Genomic DNA, 19,202 nt, shown 5'->3' on the forward strand with positions numbered 1-19,202 from the left:
ATTCAATCATTTCAGGGGAGTCTTCTGCAGCTGCACTGGGCCAAAAGAGGCATTACCGCATCACGTGCAAGGCCCTCGCTGCGGCTGCCCTTTCCCTCGCTGCTGCGCTGCTCCGTGGCCCTGCTGCTTCACCAGGCGGCAGCGGTGCGACTCCGCGCGGCTGGCGGCGCAATCCCACCGCTGTCAAATGTAGAAACTGTGGATGGTGTCTGGCAAGCTGGAATCATGTGCTAATAGGCTGTGAGATGAGAGGGCAGCAGTGCTAGTACGCCTCCGCCTGGCGGGTGTACCGCCAGCTCCCACTCATCGAGAACTTGCAGCCTGCGACTGCGACTATCGACGTTTGAAGCCGACCGTGATCCCAAAAACCGTATAGGCGAACCCCGAAACCCCGTTGAAGGAGCCCGAAAGCCTGCTGAAGTGCTCAAACCGTCCCGGGGCTCCTCCAACCCTGCGCGTACATCGTGGCAATGGAGACTGAGGAGGAGGCCCCGGCAGCCTGGCCCTGGGTTTATCTGGGCCGACTCGAGGAGAGCACCTCGGGTGGCAGGCTTCACGCGCAGGTCGAGGTAAGGTGCTCATTGGACAAGCGTATCGCGGAGAGCAATGGTGGAGGACGCCGTGCCTGTTTTGAGTCAATGGCTGCCGTGGCGCCGCCATCCCGCACGTGCGCTCGCTTGCTCTACACACCGCGGCTGCACTCCCACTTTGCGCGTGGGCACACACATGCAGGGCCGCTACGTGACGGTGCTGAAGCACGAGGGCAAGCTGCACTGCCTGGACAGCGTGTGCTTCCACGCCGGCGGCCCTCTTGCGCTGGGAGACGTCGAGGAGCTGCCCAGCGGGGAGCCCTGCCTGCGGTGCCCCTGGCATTATTACTACGTCGCACTTGGAAGCGGGGAGAAGTTCTACCAGGGGACGGTGCAGGGCCCCGACGGCAAACTGCTGCCCGGGCCCTGGAAGAGGTGAGCCGAGCGGCGCCTCGGCCAGCCAAGGCGCGCCTGGCTGCTCGCCGATGAGGCTGCCTGCCTGCTGCACGCTGTCGCTTGGGCTTGCCTCAGCTTGAAACATCTTCCCGCTTCTCCTGACTGCAGCGTGGGCCAGCGGCAGCGCATGCACAATGTGGAGCAGCGGGACGACGGAATCTGGGTGCAGCTCAACCTGGAGGGCAGCCTGGCCAGCGATGAGTGTGAGCGCCAGGGCTGGCTGTGGGCTGTGGCTTTGGGGTGGTGGACGCCAAACGGCTGTGGGCCCGCTTGCGACGGTGCTGCGGCTGCGAGGGCAGGCAGTGGACCACCACCGAGTGTCGCTCTGTCGACGCATCCTGCCTCCTAGCTGCTTGTGTGTGCCCTTCCTCCGCAGACGCATACAAGCACGAGTGCGGCCTGCGGATACAGACGGGGCACCTGCGGCTCAGGCAAACCCAGCCATGCTGCGCAGCCTGGGACCAAGGATGGTGTAGCAAGCAGCTACTTTAGCACTGCTGATCCCGCCTCGATCCCAAACTTCAGCCTGCCTCTTTGCTTCCCTGCAGTCCGCACCACCTGCATGCTAGCAATGGCTTGGATGGCTCCCGTTCGCCACGCATGGGCTCCCCACATGCTGGCTCGCCACGGCACTCCCCTCGCAGCTCGCCGCCCGCCTCACCACGCTACTCAGGTGGGCACGCGCTGCTGGGACCTTCGGGTTGACGACGCTGGCGTGTGGGATGGCTGCGTTGCTGCGTGGCTTGGCTTGGCTCGATGCCATTCATGCGTCCTGGCTGCCTGGCTGCAGGCGAGGGGGAAGACGTCTGGCCAGCGGATCTGCCAGAGCCGCCGCGCAACCATGTGCGGCGCAACATGAATACCAGCACACAGTTGTGACCAGGCCTGTGCCATGGTGCACCCGTTTTGGGCCGTCGCTCTTTCACATGCTACGCAGCGCTCTATGCTGCATCCATGCATAACTTGGCAAAATGTTGGGTCTCCTCCCGCTTTGCCTATTGTCACCAACGCTGCAATTCTTCTTGTGTGAATGCGGTACATGTATTGCATACACGTCGCTGTGCTGAGTGTGCTATGCTGACATCTGTTGCCAGCCCGCCTCTATCAATTGTATGCTCCACCCTCCCCCAAAGAGTGCTGATCACCGTGGTTCCTCGTTCCATTCGTACCTGCCACCCTAGCATGCGCTAGATGTGTTTTCACAGCCTCTGGTACATTCCTTCCCATGTTAACGCATGACACGCGGATGCCCATCCACAGCGTGTACACCCAGGCCCAGCTTGCCGCCCAGCTCACACTGCCTGCCACACAGTAAGCGTCGGTTCTGAGCCACCGCCACCTGCACACATGTGTCTGTCAGAAACTGCACCGCATCATCTGTGTTCGGGCCAACTTTCAAACCCTGGGGCGCGACAGCATACTGCATCGGCATAGAACAAAGGAGGGGTGCGACAAAAGTAGAGGCAAGTGTGCAACAGAAGAATGGGTTGACGAGTGGGTGGGTTTGGCAGAACAAAGGCCCAACGGGCACAAAATGAAAGTATCACAAGGCAAGGCAAGTGTGAGTGGCATTAGAGAAGTGCGAAGGGTACATGAGAGGATAGGTCAAGAAATTCACGCGGGGTGGCTGGTGATACAAGAAGTGCTTCGGGTGGGTTGTACGAAGGTGCCTTTTGGTGAGTGGATAGGCCGTGTCAGGCCGGAGGGCCTGCCACAGGCGCTGCGGGCTGGCTGCCGCTAGTGGGTGCGGTCCTGCTGGCGGCAGAGGCGGCGAATGCACCTCTGTTGGCGCTGTTGGTACTGCCATTGGTGCTGCGCCCGTTGCTGGTGCTGCTCTCTTTCTTATAGCCATTTCCGCTGCTGTACGCGCGCCCCATCTCTGCCTCAGCAGACGAAAGAGCGCAGCTGGCCAGCACCAGGTTGTCTGCCGTGGGGCGGTCATGCACCAGCAGCTGCGCCGGTGAGCGGAAGTACTGCAGGCGGCGGAGCAAAAAGATGAAGGCAACTGAGTTCGCTCAGCACAGCCAGGTTGGCTGGCAAACAGCGACATTGCAGCGGCGCGGGCCAGGAAGGTAGTGGGGTATCAGGAGCATGAAGATCTGCAAACGCATCTGCCCTCTGGCGGCTCACTGCCCTGCCCTGCTGGCCCACGGTGGCAGCTACCCCTGGCCCAGCCCACCTCAAAGGGCGTGTAGCGCAGGAAGTTGGACACACGGCTGGTGAAGATGTCTGCACAGCGCAACACAGCACAGCACAGTGCCAAAGCCACACGTTGAGAGGAGAGACACAAAGACACAGAGGCAGCACAGGCACAGCGGGCGGCCACAGCGGGCGGCCAGTAACCAGTAGAGTGCTGCGGTTCCGCGGCTGCCAGCATGCGCGTGTGTGTGTGTGTGCACGCACCCGCATACTTCTCGATCTGCCTCATGAGCTGGCTCTTGTCGTTCACACCCGCCCGCGACAGGTAGCCCCAGCGCTTGTTGAAGTGCATGCCGTCGGCCTCAATCATGGGGCCTGCGCAGCAGCAGGCAGCCAGCAGCGCAGCGGCCGAAAACTGACGTCAGCTAGCTGGCCTGGGCGGAGAGCTGCCTGCTGGCTACGCCGTGGTCCACCTCTGGGGATCCCGTCCACCACCACCCCTCAAAAGTGCAAAACCAGCCCCGCCCCACGAATTCCAAATGTCCTGACAGCCCCACCAGCTCACCAATCTCCTCATCCAGCAGCTGCATCACCATCAGCAGCTGGCCCAGCGTGTCGTTCATGTCCTGCTCATCGTCCATGGAGGCGCAGGCGGTGGGACCCAGCGGGCGGCCGCCCCGGCCCGGCTTCACCTGCGCAGCACGGAAGCAGCAGGGGCGGGCGACGTCAGGGCAGGCAGTCTCAAGCGTGCAGAGGTGCCCGTCGGAGACGCCCAGATGGTCTGGCCAGCACAAGCACAGAGGGCGAGGGCCGCGACTCACCACAGCATTCTCGTTGAGCGTGCGCTGGCGGGCGAGGCGCAGCTGGTTGAAGCAGTCGCCTACCATGTCCTTCTTGTTCAGCAGCTCCTGCGGAGGCAGGGGCAGGGGAAGGGTCAACGCGCGGGCAGCAGGTAGGTGCGCAGGCATGCATGGAATGCTGCCGACACGAGCGGCGAGCCAAGGAGGCTCTGAGGCTGGAACACACTGCCGGGCGTGCGCCACCACCAAATGCAGGCACACACATCCACGCAATCACCCACCTTGAGCTGCTGGCGGTGCGTGCGCCCCTGCGCCAGAGCCTCGATCTCCAGCTCCAGCTCAGCAATGACCAGCGCGGTGCGCCAGTTGAGCTTCATCTTGGCCAGGGCGGCATCCGTGTCTGCGGGGGCATGGGGGCGCAAGGACGAGTTCCAGGGGCGGTGAGCTGGCTGGCAATGCTGCCAGGAGCGGCAGGCACGGGGCATGCGCAGGCCAGGAGCGCGCTCGAGTGCATGCTTTGCGCTGCGAATCACGGCGACCGCTGACGGTGTGCATGCTGTGCACAGCAGCAGCCTCACAGATGTGGTCTCCAACATAGAGGATGGAGTCCCCGGTCACACCCAGCGCCTTCTCCACCAGCGCAGCTGCAGGCAGGCGCGGGCGAATGAGAAGGACAGCGAAGAGGGAGGCGCACATCAACAAGACAGGGATGCAAGCAGGGCCACAGCCTGATCAGCCCCCGGCACACACAAAAGCGGGTATTGCTCGTGCCCACCCGAGCCGCCGCAGTAGACGCCGCCGCGTTTGAGGGAGTAGGAGGGGCGCATGAGGCCGTCCTCGGTCACAATCTCGTACAGGGAGAGGGAGGAGGTGAAGAAGTCGGGCTTGCGAGCATTCACAATCACCTGCAGGCATGCAGCGCACAGCGTGGACGCATTGGCATCATCAGGTTCAGTTTTCAGTAGGGAAGGCCAGGACACGCAGGTGGCATGCTCACGAGTGCAGCTCTTCGCCATTGCTCTCCCTCACACCACTAGGCCGCCCCGCCACCCACCCACCCACACCACCATCCTGCCAGCGCACCATATCAAACAGGTCGCGCCAGGTCTGGCCTTGCGGCAGGAAGTGGTCGTAGGCGAAGCTCATCATGCGGTTGGTGTAGTGGTAGTCAGAGTTGGTGATCAGCAGCAGCGTCTTGCCTGCGGACAAGGGGACGACAAGGCAGCCGTGCGGTGCTGATGGTGGTGGCAGAGGCCGCTGCTGAAAAGCGAGAGATTGGCAGGCGCGATGACGGGCGGCACATCAGGAACAGCATGCATGAAGACGAGCGCAGAAGCGCGGACAGCGAGGCGGCGGAGTGAGCACGGCTGGGCAGAGATGGCTTGCCTGACTGCCTCTGGTCCAGCAGCGTCTGCGCCATCTCGGGGTCGCGTGACACATAGGCGGCCGGGTCCTGGATGATCTCAGCCTTCAGCTTGCCCTCCACGTGAGCCCTGCCGGCATGGGACGGGCAAAGTGTTGGGTGGGTTCCAAGGTGGAGAAATGCAGGCACGTCTGCCAGGCAGTGCCGCCTCGGTGCCCCCGGCGTGCCCACACGGCATGCCAGCCAGCCCCCAGGCAGGTCCCCACCTGAACAGCGCCTTGGCCACCATCTTGTGCAGCTGGTGGTAGGAGTTGGAGCAGACCTGCTGCGGGATGGCGTCGGCATCCAGGCGGTCCACCATCTGCGGTACAGCGGTACAGCGGCGGTGGCACAGCGGCAGCGGTACAGTACGATACCGTGGCCCAGTGTGGTGGGGAACCACACAGGCAGAAGAGTCGTGCTGGGAGTAGAGGCTGCCCCCAGCCGCCCAGCATGCAGCAGGCGGGCACAGCCAGCCTTCGTCCCCGCGTCTCCTTGTGTCGGCACACCACACCAAGGCGCGCCACCCCAGCCCCACCTGCATGTACAGCACCGCCTCCGACACGGAGAAGAGGGTGTTGAGGAAGACGTAGCGCGACTCGTTGCGCAGGTTGACCAGCTCGCGCCCGTAGCTCTCCCGCACCTCGGCGGGGGTCATCATGCGGGTGCCGTGCATGGCGCGCTTGACAAAGCTGCAGGGAGGGCCAGGGGGCGGGAAGGGGAGGGGTTTGGGGGGGCGTGATGTGGCGCTGGACATGGAAGGGCATGCAACCTGCTGGGGCTGAGCAGGAGGCAGAGCTGCCGGGAGCATGTGCTGTTGGCAGGCCTCACCCAAAGCGGTCGGCCTTCACTAGGTTGCCCAGCTCTGCGGCAGCGGATGGCACAGGTAGGGGCAGAGTGGGTAGCTCAGCTGGCATGCCCGCAGGCACACAGATCAGCACCCTCCCCTGCCCCCAAACCAAGCGCCAAACCAAGCTGTTTTCCCTGCCGCCCACCAGCCCGCCATCTGCCCGCCACCTCGGCGCCAGCTCAGCGCCGCACCCGTGTCCATGATGAGCCCGCGGATGACGAGACTGCGGTCAAAGCGCAGCCCCTCCACCGGGCACCCCATCTCGTGCAGGCTCTGCAGCCCGTACGCATACGCCTTGCCCTCCCAGGCCTCCACATCGTAGTGGATCAGGGCTGCGGGCAGGGGAGGAGGGGAGGGCAGGGGAGCTGGCGGGTGAGAGACAGGTGGCAGGGTGCAGGGTGCAGGGAGGTGCGCAGCGGGCCCTTAAGGGAGGTAGAAAGCTGGCAGGGAGGGGCGCCGTGCCATCCTTGCTGCCATGCACACCCCCGGGCCCGCGCCTCCTCCCCCAGCACCACCCCCCGCTCACTGTAGTCCATATCGTATCCGACCGCCTGTATGCTGCGCAGGTTGAGGGTGCGGTTTGTGAAGAGCGCGCGCTGGGGCTGGGAGTTGGGGTAGGTGGAGGGCGGGATGCCCAGCTCGCCCAGCAGCGCCTGCGAGCGCGAGCGCAGCTGGGCCCAGGGCATGGCCAGGATGTCCTCGGCGTTGCGCAGGCCCAGCACGTCGTCGATGCGCCGCCGCCGCGGCTCCGCGTCGTCCTCGTCCGCAAAGTGCAGGTTGCCGCGGGTCGACTCGCCAAACAGGTCGATCTGGCGGGCGGGGTGGGCGGGGCGGGGCGGGGGATTGGAGCGGGGAGCCCATGTGGAGGGGAGGGAGGCGAAGGCGAGGGGCACAGGCACGGCAGCACGTCAGGCAGGCGGCCGGCTGTTCAGCGCACCTCGGCCTCCTCCTCATCGACCACCTCCACCGCGCCTGCAATCTGTTTTTGGATAGGCAGAAGAAGGGGGAGAGCAACAGGGGCAGGGCGGGTGAGATGCCGAGGCGGGAGTGGCGAGCGGAGGCGCTGGCGTTCAGGTGGCATCAAAGTTTGGCCAGCCAACACCATGCACACCGTATCAAACTCCTCCTCGTCACGGTCGCTGGCATTGGCATCATCAAGCATGGCACCAGGGTCCTCGGGCGGCGGCGCTGCCCGCGCAGCCCTGCCCCGGCGTCGGGCCCGCCCGCCCGCCCAAAGGGGGGCGGCGCCTACAGGGCGGTGCGACACGGCGGGACATGCCCGGCGGATCCCCAGTGCTCTGGCCGCCCGCGCGGGGGCCAACCCGCGAGCCGGGGCCGCCAGCTTTTGCCGTTCTTCGCTTCGCTCCTCAACCAGCAGGGCAGTCTGCTGGGCTCGGGCTGGGACGCTTCAGACTGTATCGAAGATCGACTTGGGAGTTGCGTCGTGCTGCCACCCCAACAAATGGTGGGAAATGCAATGACCTGCAGAGGAGAAGGGAGACGAGAGAGACCCCTTCCGGTCTTCAGGACAAGCTTGTACTTCAGTATTGAATTCACGCGCCCCTTCGCTCTGCCCCGCATCCATATGCATCTGGATTTACTTACAGCCACCGTTCATTTAAGGGCCGCCACATCGATCGGGGTGCTGCCCTTGAAAGCCGGACGCTGCGCACCCGTGCTTGGCGTGTGCACGCTGTACATTAAGTGCTTTTTAATGTGGTGATCGGAGTGATCCGAGTGATCCGAGTCTGAGCCGAGTGAAATGCACGCATAAAAGCATCCTTTACCAGGAATCGCTAGGAATCCACAATCCTGCAGGTAGGCCTCCTACCTGAATCCACCTTTTTCTAAGATAACGTGTTTTTTTATGTGAGGAATACTAAATGTGGCATTTATATGAGGTTTATATGTACACATTTAAAAGCTATATATCAAGGAGGGAATAGTGTGCTTTTCTGATTTGGTGGCGCCGTCATTTTGCACCAAAAAAAGCACTACATAAATATGAGTTTGTACGTTTTTTGCACCTTTTTGGTGTCATCTTCCACTATTTATTATGGTGCAAAATTAAATTGTGCAAACCCAATTTTGGCCGGGGGAGAAAATTGTGGATTTTGACCCTTGGCCACTAGTGAAGACGCCCCCCTGGTCTGAGGCCCAAAACAGCCCCTCGCATCTCCCGATTGATTAGACCTCCCGATCTAGTCGCCTCCCGCTTTGTCTTGGAGCCCTGAGCGCAATGCGTGGCCCGGAATGCCGAAAATAGTCGTGCATGCTGCGCCCATGCTGAGACTGGGTCTAGCTGCGCTGGGCACGAACTCGATGGCGTCTCGATTGCGTCTTTACAAATTCGCTATAGCGGTTGAGCCATAATGCCATAGGTGAGGTCCATTGACACGTGCACTGATGGATTCTATCGAGCAACGGATGGAAGAGGGCGGATGTAGGGGGGCACATTTGGCCCCAGCTGGAGGGTGACCTGGGGCGCAGTCAGATGTGACCGGCGTAATATTACAAGAATTATACAACGTGGCAGGGCTCAGCTGCGGACCAGTACCACCTTCTCAAACACCTGTGCTGACCATGCGGGGCTAATGACCTTGTACAGGTCTGTCTCCGGGATTCCTGCGATGCAGCAGGTGATGCGGTCGGGGCCCTTGGGCAGGCCCTTGACTGCAGCCTGCTCGCGGGCGTACTTCCTGGCATCGGCGGGGGCTTGGCAGGCCATGGTCTTCCGGTCTTCCAATAGCATGGCGGACCCCAGGATCTTGCCCAGCTCCTCGCTGCCGCCCTCACTCCGCAAATGGAATTGCATTGACTCATTGGGGCGCGCCAGCCGGGCCGCCCCATATGCATGCCTGGCCTCGGCTGCACACACAACAAGCGGCGTCACTCAATCAAGCGCAGGGGCCGCCACTTCCAGCACCCACACCCACACCCGCCACCCACAGCGCAGGCTCACGCGCCAAATCAACCCCTGCACCCGCCTCCCACGTACGCGGGCATGGCAGGCGGGCGGGCAGGCAGGCGGGCAGGCGCGGTGCGGCATGCGGGGCGCAGGTGGCGGCAGGCGGCAGGGGGTGGGAGGGGCCGGCGGGGCGGCGCGCGGAGGTGCGCGGCGGTGGCGCACCTGCCACCTGCCACTTGTTCTTCCCGCTGGCCCAGCTGTGCTCCTGCTTGTATGCGGCGGACGAGTCGGTTGCACCTGCACACAGGGGCACCAAGAGTGCATGGTGGAGAGGGGGGGGTGGAGGCACCCGGCAGCAGGCGCGCCAGCACCTCCGCCACCCCCGCCCGCACACCGCAGCCCGCAGCGCAGGCGCACACGCCCCAACGCGGGCGCGCACGCCAACTCAACCCCCGCACCCGCCTCCCGCCACGCAGGCATGGCGGGCTGGCTGGCAGGCAGGCTGGGTGGCAGGCTGGTGGCTGCTGGGCTCAGGGCAGCAGTGGGGAGGGAGGGGTGGCGGGGCAAGCCGGCAGGCGGCGCCCAGCCCAGCCCCCCAGCCCAACTCACCGCCCCTCTGCCTGGCATCGGAACCGGGGGCGTGGATGCCCGCCTGCTTGGCGACGCACGCGGCGCCTGCAGCGGCGGGTGGGCCAGGCGGGGGCCGGGGGTGGTGGGTGTGGCGGGGGGCACCAAGAGTGCATGGTGGAGAGGGGGGTGGAGGCACCAGGCAGCTGGCGCGCCAGCACCTCCGCCACCCCCGCCCGCACACTGCCGGCCAGCCACCTACAGCGCAGGCACGGCGCGGCATCGGTGAGTCTAAGTCTGCTCAAGCGTCGACAGAGGGCTCTGGCATCGCCGGCCACAGTCGGCTGCGATTGATAAGGGCGGCAGGCGGCTCTGTGCTTTGGGGAATAGCCAAGCTTGCAGTACTGTACAGCCAGCAAAATTTTCAACTATCCCTGTCGGCAGCTGCCGGTCAGAGAAGCCTCCACAAGTCCCAGTCTTGCAGACACGCTCACCCCTGGCCCCCTCAGAGCAGCTGCCCGTTTGGCGCTTGAATGAATAGATGAGCGAGGGCAAGGGCGCTGCGGTGCCACGGGTGCTGGAGGATGTGGTTGCATGCATTCTGGGCGTTTCAAATGCCAAGGCCGCCATCACGGCCCGCATCGACAAGCACGGCGGCCGGGTGGCAGCACGGCTCGGCAAGGACGTGAGCCACATTGTGTGGGAGCGGCGGCACTCTCGCCGCCCCTCGGATAAGGCCGCCGATGAGGCCGAGCTGCTTGAGCTGTTCCACAAGCTGGAGAAGGTGGGAAGCGCTGCGCCGCTGGCAGACGTGCAGTCGCTAGGCACCACGTCCAGCCACCAGCCAGCGACAGCCGCCTGTGCTGAGCTGCCCTGCGCCGCACTGTACCCTCGCAGATGGACTACCCACCGGTGGTGGTGTCGCCGCTGTGGGTGGAGGAGTCTATCAAGGCGGGGCGCCGCCTGGTGGAGCGCAAGTACCTGGTGAAGAAGCCGACTGAGTCGCTGCTGGGACGCACTCCCGGCACCGCCGGCGCCGCTAAGAAGCGCAAGCGCCCCGCGGCGGCCCCGCTGCCAAAGCCGGCAGAAGCTTACGACATCGACGACCTTAACTTCAGCAGCACGCAGCAGATACAGGGACAGGGAGGGCAGGATGAGGCAGCCGTGGTCCCCAGCGGCACTGCGGTCGGGGATGGCGAGGTGACTAGCCCGCGCGGCGGTGCCCCCGCCAAGCAGCAACGCGGCGCCGCCGGCAGGGGCGCCAAGAAGCAGCAGGCCAGGGGCATGCCGACTGTGGTGGAGCTGCTGAGTGATGATGAGGAGGAAGGCTGGCAGCAGGAGGAACCGCAGCAGGGGGCGCCGCCGCCGCTGCAGCAAGCTGGCAAAATCGGCACCGAAACGCAAGCGGTGAGCGGCTGGCTCGTTCTTGCCATGCTGCCCGTGCATTCGTGCTCCTCGCCAGCCCTGCACACGGGTGTGTTGGCATGCATTCACCGAATCCCTGTTCGGTATTGGGCCTTGCACCGTGGCTTGTGCCTGCCAGCAGGTGGCCAACATCCTCACAATCGACCTGCCAGACGACTGCCACCTGGGCCGCACGCCGGGCGGCGGCAGCGCTGGCACTGGCGGCGCCGCGGAGGACGAGGAGGATGATCTGGATACGCCTCTAGCCCTGCGCATAGCGAGAAGCAGCGCGGAGCGGGCCCGGGGGTGGGCCTCTGGCGGCAGTAGCGGCGGCGGGCGGCTCGGCGCTCCGGCGCCTGCTGCTGGTGCAGCCGACGGCGGCGCCGCCGCCGACAAGCGCAGCAGGCTGGCCCTGGCTTCTGGGCCTTGCGAGCAGGCAGAGGAGCAGGCAGCAGTGGATGATGCCGGGGAGGCAGAGGGCATGCAGGTGGATGAGCAGGCGGCCCACCAGGATGAGCAGCACCTGGATGAAGCTTCCCCCCAGCACCTGCCCGATGGGGCGCCACGGGAGCAGCAGGCTGCAGAGCAGCAGGCGACGGGGGCCGTCAGGGCGGCGGCAGCGGTCAAGGGTGTGGCCGAGCGCTTCAGCGTGCGCCAGCTGGTGCGGCACCCCGAGCGGCCAGTGCTTGTGCACAAGGGGACGCCCCTGGCCGCTTCCCTCCCTCCCTCGCCAGCGGAAACCAAGTGAGTGGGATGGTTGCTGTGCTGCGTTGTTTTTTTGACCAGCCAGCCAACTAGTGGGATGCACCTCACTGCCCTGCGCCTGACAACAGTTGCCGCAAGCCAGAGCACGCAAGAGCTGGGCCCCAATGCCTGGGTGTCTGCAACGGGTTACCTTGTGTGTTTGCAGGCCTGCTGACCCTATCCCCATCCCGGTGGTGGAGCGTGTGGCCAGTCCCTGGGCCCTGGCTGAGCAGGGGCCCACGCAGAGCCCCGCCTCGCAGCCAGATGGGACGGCAGGCAAGCCAGAGGCCTCTGGCAGGGCGAGCCTGGGCCGGCCCAAGGCAGGCGGGCGCCGCAGCCTGCTGGGTGTGAGCAACATGCGGAGCATCGGCGGCAGCGGGGCCACGCCCTCCAGCGCGGTTCGTCCGCCGCCGGGAGGGGAGGGCAAGCTGCCCACTCCCTGGTCCACGCTGCGACCCTGGGACGGCAAGGCCGCAGCGCATGAGGCAGCAGCAGCGGCGGCCAGCGGGGATGAGAACCAGGGGGGCTCTTGTGAACCCCAGCAGCAGCAGCAGCCGCAGCAGGCTGGGCCCGGTGTGGGGCCGGGCCCGCAGCAGGAAGAGGCGCAGCTCTCTGGCGACCGGCTGCCTCAGCAGCAGCGTGCGGCGCCACCAGCCGGTTCCACTGGCCCCGGGCCCACCCATGGCTGTATCGCCCTCACATCTGTGGACGCCGCTGTCGTGGACCTGGCCCGCTCCGCCACCCGGCGTCTGCGGGGCCTGCGCGTGTGCCCCGAGGGGCGCGAGGAGGGGCAGGTGACGCACCTGGTGATCGGCGGCGAGCGGCGCACGCTGAAGCTGATGCTGGCTGTGGCCAACGGCGCCTGGCTGCTCAGCCCGCAGTGGGTCACGGCGTCGCTGGAGGCGGGCAGGTGGCTGCCGGAGAGCCAGTTCCCGGCAAAGGTGGGGTGGGTGGGCTGCAGGTGGGGGTACCTGTAGGTGGCGATCGCTGCCTGCCCCCTTCAGTGGAGCAGGGAGTCGAGGCAAGGCGCCGGGCATGCCGGCAGCAGCAGCGGCAGCATCCCGGCACCTGCCACACTTCCCGCTGAGCTGCTGCGCCCTCCCTGCTGCACCTTTGCCCCTCCCCGCTGCAGGTGCGTTTCGAGGCGGCGGCGGAGCGGGCGCGCAGCCTGCTGGAGGTGCTGGATGCGCAGCCGCTGCTGCACGACCGCGCCGTGTATGTGCACCTGCCCGAGAAGGCGCGCAAGCTGATGGCGGCCAACGTGGCGGCCCTCAAGCGGGTGCTGGCGGTGCTGGGCGCCAAGGTGAGGCGGCTCGCTCGCGGTGGAGGAGGCCTCGGCGTCGGCAGCTGCGCTGGGTGGAGTCCTTGGCAGGGCTGCCGAGTGCAAAGCGCAGAATTTGTTCCTCAGCGTGCCGTTGGCGTTGGTGCTGACAACCCTTACCTGGCCCCTCGCCTTACCCTCTACCCTGCCTGCTGCCAGGTTGCCCCGCCAAAGTCGTGCAACCTGTGCATCGTGGTGGGCGGCGGCGCCCGCCCGCCCCACATCCCCAAGAAGGCGCTGTGCGTGAAGGAGGAGTGGCTGCTGCAGGCGGCGGAGCGCTTTGAGCTGCCGGCGCTGGAAGAGTATGCGCTGGAGTGACGGGGCTCGCTGGAGGCTGGCCAGTCAGGTGGCGGCGGTGCTTTGAGCGGGCGCCGCAATGCGCTGCGAGTTGCGGCGCCCTTTTGCAGCTGAAACGTGCTGCTGAGTTGGTGTTGATGGTGAGGTGCTGGAGGAATGGGCATGATTCCCTGCGGTGTAAACAGAAACATGGACTGCAACAGGTCCAGGCCCGCCGCACCAGTACAGTCGCCCGCCTGCCTGTACAGTAGATGCTGCAACGTGTTCTGCCGATGGCTCCTCAGTCATTCGTCACAATCAACTTGGTTTGCATCTTGGCAGAGGGCTGGGGCACACACAAAATAGTGATCAAGCCCAACAATGAGTTTCATGGACGAGTTTTCGCAGCTCTCTGTTGCCAGCCAAGCCGTGGCTGTGACGGTATGCGCCTCGGCACTCTGGATCACGCTGCGGCTGCTGCGAGCTGTGGCGGCCTTTGCCGGAACCGTCGCTCTGTGGCTGCTGCCCAGGCGGAGCGCAAAGAAGACAGATGTTGACAGCGAAATCAGGTGAGCACGGTCACAGCGGGTGCGCCGAGCGGGGGCTGGGCACCGCCATCACCTGGCGCCGCCTGCCGCCTGCCGCCCGCCTGCCTGCAGCACCCCACCTCGGCCGCGCAAGGAGCAGCAGCCCCAGGGCGTCTCCATCAAGCAGCTGATGAAGAGCGCGCAGAAGAGCAAACTCGGGTCAGTCCACAGCCAGCCGCTTGCCTGCTTCCAACCAGCTGCATGCCGCTCAACGCTGCCGCCGCGCCGCCACGCCCGCTGCAGCACCCACGCCGACAAGCACGCCACCAGCAAGCTGGCCATCATGGGGCTCAAGGGGCACACCGCGGAGGTGACGGGCCTGTCGTGGTCCCCAGACGGCACAGCGCTGGCCACCGCCTGCGACGACCGCACAGTGCGAATCTTCAACCTCGCCGATCCAACCGCCAAGAGCATTCCGTTCCGCAAGAAGGAGCTGCGGGTGGGGGTGCAGGACGTGGCCTTCGCCGACGACGAGCAGCACGTGGCGGTGCAGGTGCGGCGGCGCGGGGACGTGCGTGAGTCAACAGGCTGACACACACACACACGCGCAAGCACCGCACACCTCACCCTCGCTGCTCCTACCGCACCTCCTGTGCTGCTGCAGACCAAGGGCCTGGTGAACGCTGCGGGGCTGATGATGCTCGACTTTGGCCCCAAGGAACCGGTGGAGGAGTGGCACGAGCGGAATGTGCACAACAAGCTGCTGGGCCTGTGTCTGGCCTCCTCCTCCTCCTCCAAGGCCGGCTATAGCGTGCTGGCCAGCTGCAGCACCAAGACCGACCTGCGGGTGTACAGCAGCTCCGGCAGGTGGGAGTGCGGCGCCTGGGGGGTGGCTGCAAGTGAAAGGGCGGGCAGGCAGGCGCTTGCGTTGCTGCGTGTGGACCAGGCCGGGCTTTTGGCAGCTGCAATGGCTGCTGGTGCTGCCTACACCGCTCGCGGCCCATGGCTTTGCTGCTCGCCCTGACTTTCCACCACCCCTGCTGCAGGCTGCTGGGACACATGGACACGGGCGGTTTGAGCAATTACATGGCCACAATCAGCCCCGATGGGCGCTGGGTGGCGGCGGGCACCTTTACCAGCGACGTCAAGGTGTATGAGGTGGCGTTTGACCGGCTGGGCGCCTTCACAGGCATCAAGCTGGCCATGGCGCTGAAGGGGCACAAGTCCAAGGCGAGCGTGGGCAAATGAGAGCGGGCTCCGAGCCCGCTCCTACCTGTCCTGCTCTCAACATCGCTCACCTTCCCGCCCGTGTGCCCGCCCTCCGCACCAGCCTGCCTCCCAGCCAGTTGTCGACACCTGCTGCCTGCCTGCCTGCCTGTGTTGCGGTACGCCGCGCTGCGCTGCAGGTCTTCTGCGTGGCCTTCAGCCCCGACCTCACCAAGATGGTGACTGCCAGCGGGGACGGGCTGCTCAAGGTGTGGAACATCAATGTGCGGTACCACATGGACGAAGACCCCAAGTGCATCCTCTCCACCGGCCTCAGCCTGCTGCCCGGCAAGTGCTACAGCCGGCTGGCGTGGGGCCCCGAGGGCCTGGTGGCCGGCGTGTGCGGGACCACCCTACACTTCATCGACAGCCGCAGCGGGGAGGTGGTGGACCGGGTGGAAGATGCGCACGACGCGGCGGTGAGCTGTGGCTGCTGTGCTGTGATGTGCTGTCCTGTGCTGTGCTGTGCTGTGATGCTGTGCTTGAGATGGTGGCAGCAGCAAGATCATCTGCCCATGCCTTGCCTGCATTCACACCTTGCCGCTCACGCGCCGCTGCCCCCTGCTTCCCCGCCGCACGCAGATTACCTGCCTGGCTTGGTCCTCAAGCAAGCTGCGCAGCCTGCACGGGCCGACGCATGTGCTGGCAACCGGCGGCCTTGACGGCAGGGTGCGGTTGTGGGCGGCTCCCCAGAAGCTGGTGTGACGGCCTCCTCCTCCTGTGCACCCAGCGTCGCTGCTGCTTTGATTCACCCCACGCATGTCTCTCTCCCATGTCTCATTATTTCTGGCTTTATGTGTTGTCGAGCCGTAACACACCTCCGCTGAGAAACTGCAAACGTGCATTCTATGCTCATGCTGCCATGCACTGCCTGCCTCCAATCACATTCCTTCCATGCCGGCTCCGCGTCTGCCGTGGCCATCCGCCTCATTCCGAGTCGCCCGCAATCAGCCGCAGGAGGTCGGTGAGCGACACCACCCCTGACGGCCGCCCCTCGCTGTCCACGACGAAGAGGCGGTGCAGGTGGAGGCTGGCCAGTAGGTCCAGCACCTCCCCAAACCGGCTGTCCAGGGTGCAGGAGGCCAGGCTGGGTGTGTGCGGCAGCTGCTCCGGGGACCGGATGCCAAACGCCTGAGCAATTCCACCCTGGCTTCTGGGCTGCCAGTGTGGGCTGCCGCGCCAGCCGCCGCCCAGAAACTCGCCCACCGGCTCCACCAGCTGCATGGGCAGGCCAGCAAACACCGCCCGCATGGCCTCAGAGCATGGTTGTGAGGTGTTCCACAAAGACAAAACACAAGCACGCACCTGCTCAAAGTGCTCTGGCAGTATGCCGCGCAGCTCGCTGATGCTGATGTTGCCGATCAGCACGCCGCTCTCCTCGGAATCTATCACAGCCACAGCTGCAGGGTGCCATCATGCATGCGCACAGCAGCAGCCAGCACTGAATATTGCACAGCTCCACTCCATGCCAGGCAGCCTGCAAGCAGCCCAACCGCAGTGTGTTGCTGGCTGGCGTGCCGCCACCTTTGCCAGCCAGCTCGCCTGGCAGCCATGGGTGCAGGCAAGGGTGGCATATGCATGCTCACCGGGCACCTTGTTGTCCACCATGCCCGCCAGCGCATCAAATACCGCCATGTCAGCAGACACACACATCACCGCCTTCTCCCTGAACCCCACCTGCAGAGCAGCAGCAGGTGGCACCCAGGTGGTCTCACCACACGTGGCAACATGAGCGCTACATCCAGGGGCACTGCACGAAGCAGCGCCATGCATGCATGCAGCCACGGCCCTGGTCAGCTGGTTGGCAGCAGCCACCTGCCTGGGCCAGCGTGCTGTCCAGCAGCCACTGCCCCAGCTGGTGGCGGTGGCGATGCAGGAAGCGCAGGACGTCGCTCTGGCTGACGATGTGGGTCAACTGCAGGCTGCTGCTCCCGCTGCCGTCTGCATCCATGGCAGCGAGCTCCGGGCTGCTGCTGCTTCTGCTGCTGCCGCTGCTCATGCTGCCGCCGCTGGGCTGGAAGACTGCCAGGCGGTGGCAGGCCAGGTTGTCGACCGGGGCCGCAAAGCCCTCGCGCACCACCTCCAGCAGGCTGCTGCCCAGCTGAGAAAGGTAGACCACTTGTGCGTCGTTGGTGGCGGCCCGGATGGTGCCCACCGGCTGCGACGCCAGAGCGTTGGCTGTTGCCGCTGCGCGCTGCCTCAGCTCGTGGCCGCTGCCGGAGCTTCCCGCAGACAGCCGTGCTGCTTCCACCACCGCCGCCACCACATCCAGCAGGTCTATAAAGCCCAGGTAGGCGGTGCGCGCCTCGTCTGCAAACAGCGGCGCTGCGACCAGCCCGCCAGCCGCAAACCGGCGCAGCACAGCGCCCAGCTGGTCGGTGGTGGCTACGCTGGTGACGGCGCGCGGAGGTCGGGTGGACAGGTAGTCACGCAACGTCACGCCAGCCAGCAGGTCCCTGCAGGGGCGCAGACGGCAAGTGGGATGACGTGTCAACGACGGGATGCAGCAGCCGCATCCGGGCGGCACGGTGGAAGCGCCAGCACCACCCTCAGGGGCAGCCCCCGCGGCAGACCCTTTGTCCACTGGTCACCTGGCTGGCTGCAGCAGCGTGTCCATGCGCTTAGAGGCTCTTGGCTGCCCGAGACGGCAGCTGTCTGTTCCGGAAGTGGAGAGTACGATGCAGAGCGTTAAACCTTTTCGGCAAGGTGTTCTGAAACTGTAAACCGGTCACGGGATGGATGGGAAACCCGTTTTGCCAGCTCCTGGTCAGCACTGCTGACCTGTCTCGAGCTGCTCCCAGAAAACGCCCGCATACATATTTAGTATCGATCATTGCGTTGTCCTCGTATCATTCAGCAGCTGCAAACGACCAGGCGGTGGCTCTTGCAACCACCTGAGTTTGGCTGGATCGCACTGAACAGCTGCGGCAGCTGCAACACCCTGCAGCAGCAATGGCGGGGGGCGTTTTGTTTGGCCCCGCAGCTTGGGACCCGGTGGCAATCATCGCTCAAATAGTCGCTCTGCAGTGCCTGTACTACCTCAGCCTGGGCCTGTTGTACAAGATGATAGTAGGTGGGTGCTGGTGCGCAGGGCAGGACCGCTTGAAAGGCACCGGGGGGGTGCACACTCCAGAGCGCCCGCCCGCCGCCGCCGCTTTACCCTGTTGGGTTGTTGGCCCGCCGGCCGGAGTGTGCCTGATCCTTCCTGCCCAACCTGCGCACCCGCAGCACCCTACGTGCATGGCCTGACGCTGTACCACTTCTTCGACTGGCGCTGGGTTAGCTTCAGCAGCTTCCAGGGCTGGATGGTGACGGTGGCGGGGTTGTTGAACGCGGTGGTTGCGGCCTTCTGTCTGCGCGTCATAGTGAGTCCTGCTGCCCACTCTGTTGCCAGCCACGGGCCACCAACATCAGCATGGATCAAGCATGTGACTTGCCAGCAACAGTACCTTGCCTGCCCAACAAGGACCCCGCTCCTCCACCCACAGGTGCAACGTGCAAAGAAGTGTTTAGACTTTGCAGGTACCATCCTGTTCCTGCACGCGGTGGCGGTGACCTGCTTCAGCGGGTTCCCCAAGCAGCTGACATGGTGAGCGCCGGCAGGAGGTTGGTCCTCGGACGCATCACGCTGCTGCGCTGTTTGGGGACCCAAGCATGAGCCTGCCTGCATGCCTGGCCACTTGCTTGCAGGTGGGCGCTGCAGGGCGCCAACCTGGCGGTCACGGCACTGCTGGGGGAGTGGATGTGCATGCAGAAGGAGATGCAGGAGATCCCCATCAGCAGCCTGCGGCGAAACGGCGCTGACCGGGGCAAGCCCAGCAGCAGCGGCAGCGGCGGCAGCAGCTTGGGGCGGGTGGGCATCAGCGTTAGGAGCACACCGCATGTCATGGAGCTGACGAGCATCGTGACGGATAGCGGAGGCGGGCATTAGCATTGTCGAGCTGCTTGTCACCGGCATCCGCTTGTCACAGCCGTGCCCAGAGCCTCGCTGCAGTCCCTTGACGCAGCCGTG

General features: G+C 65.1%; 6 protein-coding genes across 6 annotated transcripts; 4 read left to right on the forward strand and 2 right to left on the reverse strand.

The window, feature by feature from the left end:
* Window positions 1-344: 344 nt before the first annotated feature.
* Window positions 345-2,234, forward strand: CHLNCDRAFT_56696 (hypothetical protein). The gene is made up of 6 exons (XM_005851091.1): window positions 345-569; window positions 733-965; window positions 1,095-1,189; window positions 1,363-1,417; window positions 1,535-1,659; window positions 1,777-2,234. Exons 1-6 carry the CDS (start codon window positions 471-473, stop codon window positions 1,863-1,865), a joined length of 696 nt encoding a protein of 231 aa, XP_005851153.1. The 5' UTR covers window positions 345-470; the 3' UTR covers window positions 1,866-2,234.
* Window positions 2,235-2,924: 690 nt separating this feature from the next.
* CHLNCDRAFT_56697 (hypothetical protein) lies at window positions 2,925-7,436 on the reverse strand (the record flags this gene model as incomplete). Its single annotated transcript, XM_005851379.1, has 17 exons — window positions 7,289-7,436; window positions 7,115-7,156; window positions 6,704-6,986; window positions 6,369-6,509; window positions 6,159-6,192; window positions 5,866-6,019; window positions 5,555-5,649; window positions 5,291-5,418; window positions 5,009-5,124; window positions 4,701-4,830; window positions 4,504-4,569; window positions 4,207-4,325; window positions 3,947-4,033; window positions 3,691-3,817; window positions 3,390-3,500; window positions 3,117-3,215; window positions 2,925-2,959 (listed from the first exon to the last, which is right to left on the reverse strand). Exons 1-17 carry the CDS (start codon window positions 7,337-7,339, stop codon window positions 2,925-2,927), a joined length of 1,818 nt encoding a protein of 605 aa, XP_005851441.1. The 5' UTR covers window positions 7,340-7,436.
* Window positions 7,437-10,193: 2,757 nt separating this feature from the next.
* Window positions 10,194-13,439, forward strand: CHLNCDRAFT_137765 (hypothetical protein; the record flags this gene model as incomplete). Its single annotated transcript, XM_005851092.1, has 6 exons — window positions 10,194-10,436; window positions 10,550-11,059; window positions 11,199-11,800; window positions 11,967-12,741; window positions 12,933-13,103; window positions 13,281-13,439. The coding sequence occupies 6 exons, from the start codon at window positions 10,194-10,196 to the stop codon at window positions 13,437-13,439; spliced, it is 2,460 nt and encodes an 819-aa protein (XP_005851154.1).
* A 339-nt stretch (window positions 13,440-13,778) lies between these two features.
* CHLNCDRAFT_137766 (hypothetical protein) lies at window positions 13,779-15,895 on the forward strand (the record flags this gene model as incomplete). Its single annotated transcript, XM_005851093.1, has 7 exons — window positions 13,779-13,966; window positions 14,057-14,143; window positions 14,228-14,477; window positions 14,589-14,791; window positions 14,971-15,160; window positions 15,331-15,609; window positions 15,773-15,895. 7 exons carry the CDS (start codon window positions 13,779-13,781, stop codon window positions 15,893-15,895), a joined length of 1,320 nt encoding a protein of 439 aa, XP_005851155.1.
* Window positions 15,896-16,117: 222 nt separating this feature from the next.
* On the reverse strand, window positions 16,118-17,807 carry CHLNCDRAFT_137767 (hypothetical protein; the record flags this gene model as incomplete). Its single annotated transcript, XM_005851380.1, has 5 exons — window positions 16,118-16,408; window positions 16,496-16,590; window positions 16,777-16,867; window positions 17,094-17,646; window positions 17,782-17,807. The coding sequence occupies 5 exons, from the start codon at window positions 17,805-17,807 to the stop codon at window positions 16,118-16,120; spliced, it is 1,056 nt and encodes a 351-aa protein (XP_005851442.1).
* A 347-nt stretch (window positions 17,808-18,154) lies between these two features.
* Window positions 18,155-18,968, forward strand: CHLNCDRAFT_17741 (hypothetical protein; the record flags this gene model as incomplete). Its single annotated transcript, XM_005851094.1, has 4 exons — window positions 18,155-18,263; window positions 18,419-18,555; window positions 18,679-18,779; window positions 18,881-18,968. Coding segments are annotated over 4 exons (435 nt in total), but the record flags the coding sequence as incomplete, so codon positions are not given.
* Between the last annotated feature and the right edge of the window lie 234 nt (window positions 18,969-19,202).

This window comes from Chlorella variabilis (genome assembly GCF_000147415.1).
Source record: "Chlorella variabilis unplaced genomic scaffold CHLNCscaffold_2, whole genome shotgun sequence".
Taxonomy (NCBI): domain Eukaryota; kingdom Viridiplantae; phylum Chlorophyta; class Trebouxiophyceae; order Chlorellales; family Chlorellaceae; genus Chlorella; species Chlorella variabilis.

What these genes read in the sequence shown, in the direction of transcription:
- CHLNCDRAFT_56696 (XM_005851091.1), top strand. Translation starts at nt 471, where the DNA reads ATGGAGACTGAGGAGGAGGCCCCGGCAGCCTGGCCCTGGGTTTATCTG. An exon ending in ACGGGGCACCTGCGGCTCAG is followed by an intron (nt 1,418 to 1,534) that starts GCAAACCCAGCC and finishes GCTTCCCTGCAG; the next exon opens with TCCGCACCACCTGCATGCTA. An exon ending in CGCCTCACCACGCTACTCAG is followed by an intron (nt 1,660 to 1,776) that starts GTGGGCACGCGC and finishes GCCTGGCTGCAG; the next exon opens with GCGAGGGGGAAGACGTCTGG.